Source organism: Leucoraja erinacea, chromosome 24 (genome assembly GCF_028641065.1).
Source record: "Leucoraja erinacea ecotype New England chromosome 24, Leri_hhj_1, whole genome shotgun sequence".
Classification (NCBI taxonomy): domain Eukaryota; kingdom Metazoa; phylum Chordata; class Chondrichthyes; order Rajiformes; family Rajidae; genus Leucoraja; species Leucoraja erinaceus.
In genome coordinates, this window is record NC_073400.1 from 19939866 (window position 1) to 19948749 (window position 8884).

The window sequence follows — 8884 nt, forward strand, 5'->3', positions numbered from 1 at the left end:
CTGTGTGCATGATCGGTCGGGAGTCTTGCTGCGGTGTTTTGGACCAGTTGCAGGCGGGACAGGGAAGAATGGCTGATGCCAGTGTAGAGGGAGTTGCAGTAATCGAGGCGGGAGGAGATAAATGTGTGGATGATCTTTTCGTGGTTGTCAAACTGGAGGAATTGTTTTATTTTAGCTATCATCTGAAGCTGGAAGAATCTAGCTTTTACCACGGCATTGACTTGGTCAAATTTCAATGCTGAAGGGGTGGGAGGGATGGTTGGAGGATGGTTGGGATGGGAGGTTGGAGGGGGTGGGGGTGAAGGTGGATGTGGAGTGGGTTGGGTGATGGAGGGGATTACGTGAGGGGGGAAAGAATGGGTGATGTAGAGTTGGAGGGGGTAGGTGAGGGAGTGGCTGGAGAGAGGTGAGGTGTGGGGGGTGGTGATGGGGTGAGAGGGTGGGTAGGGTGGAGGGAGGTAGGGTGTGAAGGGTAATGCGTGGGTGGGTGTGTGAGGTAGGGTGTGGAGGGGAAGGGCGAGGTAGGATGTGAAGGGGATGGCCAAAGGGGTGGGGAGCGAGGTATGGGACGGGTGAGGGGGGAGGGAAGGTGTGGAGGGGGTTGGGCGAAGCAGGGGATGGGTGTGCGGGAGAAGGAGGGTGTGGAGGGGTTGGATGAGGCAGGGGTGAGAGGTGATGGGGAGGGGGAGGGGGCAGCGGGCAGTACGTCAGCCCGCCGTTGCTCAGTGCGGCAGCGGAACCTACCTCGCTTGTCATCCTGGGGCACCGACAGAGAGCGCAGCTCGGCCGCTCTGAGCACCTTCGCAGCCGCTATAGCTCTCCGGGCCGGGTGACGGGATTGGCAGATGGGTCCTGAAAACCGCGGTGAGCAGCGAGCAGTGGGGATGGGGAGGATGCGGCGGGCGATGGATGGAGGCCAGGCGATGGATGATGGCGGCCGGGGGTGATGCGGACACTCCCATGTTGATTCGATATCCAAACTGCGTTTCCACCATAGCTGAGGCAGAGGGAGGTAACCGGGCTCCAGCTGTCCTCTGTAGTGTGAGAGGAGAAATACTGTGTTTGATATATGTGCTTATATATATATAAACATATGAACATATGAACATATGTATATATATATATAAATGTGTGTGTGTGTGTGTGTGTTTATATATATATATATATATTAAAAATTATATATATTTTTATGTTTATATATATATTCTATATCGACAACAGAACAATATATTTATGCGTGTGATGTGTTTGCCATATTATTATAATTTGGATTCAATATATGTTTTTATTTACATTTATATGTGCTGTCCGGGGGAAACCGTGTCGTGAAAACGGCATATGTGTGGGTTAACGTGCGTACGTCTGTTTCTCTGACAGGGGGAAAGGGAGGGGGGGGGGGGGTCTACGCGTGTGTGTGTCAGTGGGAGTGTGCATGTGTGCATGCCTGCGTACATGAAAATTTATGTGTGGACGCTCGCTCTATGTATCGAATTATGTGCAGAAAAGCTGGGAGAGAGGATAGTGGGGATCGGACCAGGATTGGGGGACGGGGGGGGGGGGGGGGGGGGGGGGGGGGGGGGGGGGGGGGGGGGGGGGCTGCTGGAAATGGGTTCTGAGGGATGTTCTCAGTTAATACCACCACCTCTCTCTCTCTCTCTGCCTTCTCACACCCTCTTCCTCTGTCCCATCACCCTCTCTGACGTCAACCATGATACCCACCACACCAACCCCCTTTACTATCTCATCCCCTTACACTATTTCTCACCGTCTCATCCTTTATCCCCACTTCCCCCTCCTCTCTCTTACTCCATTCGCTCTCATCTCTATCTTCACTCCCACTTCTTTTTTCTGCACTTCGTCTCTGCTCTCTCTCTCTCTCTCTCTCTACCCCGGCTCGTCCTATCTCTCTCTCCCCCTCCATTCGCTCGTCCCTCCTTCCATCTCTACCTCTCTCTCTACCTCCTCTATCACTCTCTCTACTCCATCCTCTCCCATTCCTTGTTCTCTCCGGTCTACCTGCTCCCTCATTCCTCTCTCCCCCAATTCCTGTCTTCTTTCCCTTTCTGTCCGATCTGTCTTCTCTTTCTCTTCAATGTCTCCCCTCCCTTGTGCTTCGCACCCTCTGCTATCTTCCTCCATTACTCCACTCTCCCCTCTCTCCAATCCCTCTCTTCCCACCCCTCCCTCCAATTCCTATCTTCTCTCACTGCTCCTCCCTCTCTGCACACCCACCTCCCATCAATGTCTTCACTTGGTCTTCTCTATCCTTCTCCCTCTCCTCTCCTTCTCTCAATCTGTTCATCGCTCCTGTCTCCCTCGTATACCTCCCATCTCCCTCTCCGCTCCCCCCCTCTTTTACTCTTCCCTCTTTCTCTCCACTCATTATGTACTATTTATGCTCTCTCCTTGCGTCTCCATGCCCTCTCACTCTCTCCGCATGTTCTCTCCCCATATCTGTCCTCTCCCTCTCCAATACCTCCCCTTTTCTCCATCCCTCTGCTCTATCTCAACTCTTCACCTCCTTGTCATCTACCTCTCCCTCCCTCTCTCTTTCTTTCTTCTATTTCTTTCTTTCCACTCCACCTTTCTTTCCACTTCCTCTCCTCTCTCCCTTTCTCCTTCCCCCATTCCCTCTCTTCACTTGCCCTCGTCCCTCTCTCCCTCCACACATTCTCCTCTCCACTATCCCTCCTCTGCTCATTCTCCAATTACTCATCTTACCACTACTCTCCTCTCTCCACATCCTCCCCTCTCTCACCACATCTCTTTCAAATCCATTAATATTTTCTGCAATTCCTCTCCCCTGGCTCTCGCTCCACAATCTATCTCTCTGTGAACTCCCTCTCTCTCTCTCTTTTCACTCGACCCCTCTCTCACACTCCCTCCTTCTTTCTCTCCATTGCAACTTCCTCTCTCTCCCCCTTCTCCCTGATCCCTCTACTCTGTCTCTTTACTTCCTCTCCCTCCATCGCCTCTGCCATTTCTCCCACCCTCAATTTCTCTCTACCCCCCTGCTCCCCACTCCCCCCTCTCGCTCTCTCCCATTCCACTATCTTCGCCTCCTCGCTTTCCCCACTTCTTCCTCCCTCTTCTTCTTTCCCTCTCCCACATCGCTACTATCTTTCTCCTCATCCCCATCTCTACACCTATCTCTTCCCTCCTTTCCATATCCTCTCCTACTTCGCTGTCCTCTCTCCTCTCTCCACCTCCCCCCCCCCCCCCCCCCTCTATCTCCCGCTCTTTTTCTCTTTCCTCATGTCTGCTATTTGCCGCGCCCCCGCTCCCTCCTTCCTCAGCTCTCCCTCCTCCGCAGCCGATGGTGCAGGCCGCCAACCGCCGGTGATCCCGCCCTTCCCATGGGCCGAGACAGTGCCTACTGCGGCCTGGGCGCCTCGCAGTGCACCGAGGGCCGGGGGTCCGGCGGGCGCCGCAAGCAACGCTACGTGGAGAAGAACGGCAAGTGCAATGTGCAGCACGGCAACATGTTGGAGACTTACCGCTACCTGACCGACATCTTCACCACGCTGGTGGACCTGCGCTGGCGGGTCAGCCTGCTGGTCTTCGTGCTGGCCTACACACTCACCTGGCTCGCCTTCGGCTTGGTCTGGTGGTTCCTGGCCTACTGCCGCGGCGATCTGGAGCACCTGGGCGACAAGGCATGGACTCCCTGCGTCCACAACCTCAACGGCTTCGTCTCCGCCTTCCTCTTCTCCATCGAGACCGAGACGACCATCGGCTACGGGTTCCGGGTGATCGCCGACTCCTGCCCCCTGGGCATCGCGCTGCTCCTGCTCCAGGCCATCCTGGGCTCCATGGTCAACGCCTTCATGGTGGGCTGCATGTTCGTCAAGATCTCGCAGCCCACCAAGCGCGCCGAGACCCTGATCTTCTCTGACCGGGCGGTGGTGTCGCCGCGGGACGGCCGTCTCTGCCTCATGTTCCGTGTGGGCGACCTTCGGCGCTCGCACATCGTAGAGGCCTCTATCCGGGCCAAGCTGATCCGCTCCAAGCAGACGGCTGAGGGCGAGTTCATCCCGCTTGACCAGACGGATGTGGGCGTGGGGCTGGAGACCGGTGACGACCGGCTCTTCCTCGTCTCCCCGCTCATCATCGCCCACGAGATCGACGATCGCAGCCCGTTCTGGGAGATGAGTAAGGACCGGCTGCGGGCCGAGGACTTCGAGATCGTGGTCATTCTGGAGGGCATGGTGGAGGCCACAGGTAGGGAGGGGCGAGGGGAAAGAGTGGGAGCAGGAGGGAGGGGGAGATAGAGGAAGGAAAGAAAGGGACTAGTAGGGAGGGGGAACGGTTGGGGGAAAAGGTGGGTGGGGAAAGGGAGGGGAGGAAAGAGATACGAAGGGGCGAGGTGGGGAAGGGAAGGTGGAAGGGAGTAGAGACAGTGAGAGGGAGGACAGGAGGGTGATGGATGGAGTGTAGTGGAGAGAGGAAGGGGGAAGGAGGAAGGGAAGAGGAAAAGAAGGAAGGGAAAGAGTGGGAGCAGTAGGGAGGTGGGGCTTGAGGGAAATGGAATGGAGGGGGAATGATTGGGGGGGGAATGTGGGAGCGGGACGGCAAGACGGGTGGCGGGAAGTGGTGGAGTGGGAGGTAGTGGAGGTGCAGCGTGCATGGGGGGGGGGGGTAGAGTGGAAGGGGCAGAGAGTTAGGGATGGTAGATAAAGAAGGGTAAGGAAAGGGAATGTGAGGTAGGGCAGCAAGTAGACAGGGAGCAAGGGTGAAAGAGGGTGACGAGAGGGAAGGAGAGAAGAAGGCAGTCAGGCTGAGTGATGGAGGGGCAGAGTGGAGGGACGTAAATGTAGATTGGCTACAACTACAGAAATGGGCGGGGAATTGGCAGATGGAGCTTAATCTGAGCAAGTGTGAGGTCTTGCGCATTGGGAGGTAGAATATAAAGGGAAATATCCAGATAATAGTAAGTCCCTTAACAACATTTCGTTCCAGTCCATGGCAACAACACGTAAAGTGGTAAATAGGGTGTGTGATATGCCTGCTTTCATCGGTTAGGGCCATTGAGTCAGGAGGTCATGTTGTGGTTTCACAGGGCTTGGTTACGCTGAATTTGGAGTATTGTGTGCAGTTGTGGTCACCCCATTACAGAAAGGATGTTGATGCCAAGGAAAGGGCACAGAGGAGGTTTACTATGATGCAACCCGCAGTAGATTAGAGAGTATTAACTATCAGGTGAAGTTGAACAAACTGGATTGTTTTTTTTCTGTAACATCGGAGGTTGAACAGAGAGCTGATATGAATATATTAAATTATGAGAGGCATGGACAGGGTAGACATTCAAAACCCTTTTCCCAGGGTAAAGATGTCAATGACGAGGGAGCGGAACATTGAGGTATGGGGGGCAAAGTTTAAAGGATATATACGGACCGAGTTGTTTTTTTTGCACAAAAGTGGTTTACTTGGAACGCGCTATCAAGTGTGTGGTGCAGGCACATGTGATGGTGGGATTTAAGAAAATATGGTGGCAGTAGGGGTGAGGGGGAGAGACTTGATGGAGGGAAGAGAGGGGAGGGAATGAAGGAGGAAGTGAAGATGGCAGTGGGGTGGGAGGGAATGATGGCGGGGAGGGAATGATGGCGGAGAGGGATGGGGAGAGAAATCGGTGTGGAGAATGAGGGAGAAGGAAGGAAGGACAGAGGGGAAAATAGTGGGAGTGGGAAAGGTGGGGGATGGGAGGGTGTGTGGAAGGAAACGGGGGAGGTGGGAAAGGAGGGGAAGAGGGAGGGGTGGGAGAGGTAGGTAGGGAGTAGGGAAAAGGAGGAGGGGATAGAAAAAGGGCTGGGAGAAGAGGCTAGAAGTGGAGAGGTGGAGGAGGGAAGGAATCGGGGGAGGCATGAGGTCGGGGATGGAGAGAGGAAGGGAGAGGGGAGGAGGAGGAGGGAAGGGATAGGGAGAGTGAGGCCGGGCAATGGAGAGAGCGTGAGAATGGAAACGGAGAGGGAGTGAGTGATCGGTGGGAGCAGGAGGGCAGGAGAGGGTTGGAGGGGAGAGATGGAAAGGTAGGAGGAGAGGATGGGATGGTAAGGGGCAGGTAGGGGAGAATGGGAAAGGGAAGGGAAACGTAGCAGAATGATGAAGGGGTGGATAGGGAGAAGGATGTAGTGGGGATAGAGAAGAATTGGGAAGTGGAGGGAGGTGGAGGGGAAGTGAGGAGGAGGGGGAGAAAAGTGGGGAGAGGACGGATTGAGGGGAGGGGGTGGAGTGCGGGAAGGGGGAGGGGGGGGGTGTGCTGTGGGAAGGTGAGCGCTCCAGTGAGTGACTGAATTAACTCTTCCCTCTGCCGCAGGGCTGACCTGCCAGGCCCGCAGCTCCTACCTATGCGAGGAGGGGCTGTTGGGCTACCGCTTCATGTCGGTGCTCTCTCTGGAGGACGGCCACTACGAGGTGGACTACGGCATGTTCCACCAGACCTTCGAGGTGTCCACCCCGACCTGTAGCGCCCGCGAACTCACCGAGCGCTTGGCCGAAACCGAGGCGCAGCTCTACTGGTCCGTGGCCCGGCCGGAGGCAGAGGAAGCGCCCCCCGCAACCGGGCCTGGCCCCGTCTCCGTCTCCGGCTCCGTCTCCGGCTCCGGCCCAACACAGGGAGACAGGAGGCAGCAGCAGGATGAGGTGGAGGAGCAGGAGCGAGGAGGCGTGGACCGGCAGCCCAATGGCAACCTGAACGAGTCCGCCCTGTGACCTGCGGACAGTCGGCCGTGGGAGACAGCGCGCCCCCATGTTGACGTGACGTGATGGTGGGGGGGGGGGGGGGGGGCAACAGTGGCGCCATGGGGTGGGGGTGGGAGGGGGTGGAGGGAGAGGGGAGAGGGGGTGCACGGCTATGGCGGTTTGGCTTCGTCCCCGGGTCCTGAAATCATTGGGCAGGGCAGTAACATCCAGGAAAGCCGACTAGGATGTATCGCGCCCCAGCCTGGAGCCGGGCACATCAACGGGTCTAGTGACAGGGAAAGGGACTGGAAGAATGGACGTTTGACTGTGAGAGGCCTCCACACGGGGAAGTAAGTGCATGTTCAACAAAAGCCGAGAGAACGAGACGGTGGGTGGGACAATGGAAGAGATGAATGACTGACCACAGGAGGCGGCTTCTCCAGGGAAGGCGATAATTAACATCAAAGGTAACCCGATAAAATGGGAATTTTTGACAGATTATTGACTGCAAATGGCATTCTCTCGGGACGGAGCGGTGAGGAGTCAAGGGATGTGGCGACGGCGTATTTGGCTAGAAGATGTATGAACTCTCAGGATGGCGCGCTGGTCCCATGGAGGGCGGGAGGTTACTAGCAGGCCGCTGCTCGCTCTACAAGGGGAATTCACCACGCAGCTGTCGGCCTCGCCAACGGGCACGGCTTTGGGTGGCAATTCAACTGCTACAGGCACCGACACTGCTGGACAAGGGACGGTTGACTGAAGTTGGGGATGGCCGCCCCGAGACCACATTCAATGAATTTATGACAGGGCCCTCACACGGCCGGGGGCACGTTGGGTTTAATTCCACCCCATCCTCCCACCCCTACCACCGCCCTTCTCTCCCCACCAATCCCACAGTGATCTCTTCCACAGAAAGTCCCTCCTGATGTTTCTCCTGTTCTGTTCCCTGTCGTTGTGTCAGATACATTTCCCAATAAAATCACAAATTACAAGAGACAAGTGTATTGGAACTCGGGCAGGGGGCGAGGGAGGGAGAGAGGGAGGGGGAGTGAAAGCGGGAGGGGGACACTGAATGGGGGAAGACACCGTCGTGTGTTTTAGTGTCACATCGCGGCTGAAGAAGGGGGAGACGAAGAGGGAAACGAGAGGAGAAAGCGGGGCAGGAATAGGGACAGAGAGAGGAGGCCAGTCTCACTTCTCCCCCACTCCCTGAAAAAGGAGACGATAAAAGCTTTAAAACACCTACCACCAGATTCGGGAATAGCTTCTTCCATGTTGATACCGGATTGCTGACAGACATTTCAAAGCTTTGGGTGTAAAAGTCCCCCCCCCCCCCCCCCCCGGTGCGGCCCTTGCACCTACCACCCATATTCGGGAACAGTATTCTTTTGTACCACACATATGTTGATTTCACAACGGACACACGATAATAATAAGAATAGCAAAAGTAGGAGAGGCTTGAGGGAGGGGTAGCGGAGGGAAGAGGGAGGGAGAGGTCGCGGATAGAAGGGCAAGAAACATAGAAAATAGGTGCAGGAGGAGGCCATTTGGCCCTTCGGGCCAGCACCGCCATTCATTGTGATTATGGCTGTTCGTCCCCTATAAATAACCCGTGCCTGCCTTCTCCCCATACCCCTTGACTCCACCAGCCCCTAGAGCTCTATCTAACTCGTAATGAAGAGAGGGGTGGAAGGGGTAGTGGATGGAAGAGGGGTGAGGTGTAGAGGAGAGAAGTGTGGGAGTGAGTTGTATGGAGAAAGTGAGGGAGCGGAGAAGCGTGAACAGAGGGGAAGGTGGAGAGCAGAGAGGAAATACGGGGTGGAAATCAGGAGTGGATAGGGGGAGGGAGAGAGAGAAAAGGAGAGAAAGAGTTAGAGGGAAGGAGAAATTGAACGAGTGGAGCAAGGGAAGGGAGGGAAGGGTGGGAGGAATACGCGGTATAGTGAGGGGGCGGAGAAAGGGTCAGGAAAGAAAGCGGGAAGGGGAAATGATGGAATAGTATCAGAAGGGGAGATAGGGACGGATGCAATGAGGGGGAGAATGAGAGGGTGGGGGGGGGGTCAGAGGGGGCGGAGATGTGGTGAAACAGAGTAAAATAGAGAAGGACACGAGTAAGAGGGAGATGGTGAGGGGGGTGTGAGGAAGGGGCAGGGAGAGGGGCAGAACTGGGGGGTGCGCGGGAAGAGAGGAGGTGACCCGGGGGGAG

At 55.9% G+C, this 8884-nt stretch overlaps 1 protein-coding gene across 2 annotated transcripts; it reads left to right on the forward strand.

Moving 5' to 3' along the window:
• The first annotated feature begins 728 nt into the window (after positions 1 to 728).
• LOC129708739 (G protein-activated inward rectifier potassium channel 3-like) lies at positions 729 to 6751 on the forward strand. 2 transcript variants are annotated; one of them, XM_055654695.1, is made up of 3 exons: positions 729 to 864; positions 3297 to 4221; positions 6314 to 6751. In XM_055654695.1, the coding sequence occupies exons 2-3, from the start codon at positions 3357 to 3359 to the stop codon at positions 6706 to 6708; spliced, it is 1260 nt and encodes a 419-aa protein (XP_055510670.1). In that variant the 5' UTR covers positions 729 to 864; positions 3297 to 3356; the 3' UTR covers positions 6709 to 6751. The 2 variants fall into 2 exon arrangements, with proteins under 2 accessions (XP_055510670.1, XP_055510672.1); XM_055654697.1 differs by lacking the exon at positions 729 to 864 and adding an exon at positions 871 to 1012.
• Positions 6752 to 8884: the final 2133 nt, after the last annotated feature.

What these genes read in the sequence shown, in the direction of transcription:
- LOC129708739 (XM_055654695.1), top strand. Translation starts at nt 3,357, where the DNA reads ATGGGCCGAGACAGTGCCTACTGCGGCCTGGGCGCCTCGCAGTGCACC. An exon ending in GGGCATGGTGGAGGCCACAG is followed by an intron (nt 4,222 to 6,313) that starts GTAGGGAGGGGC and finishes CCTCTGCCGCAG; the next exon opens with GGCTGACCTGCCAGGCCCGC.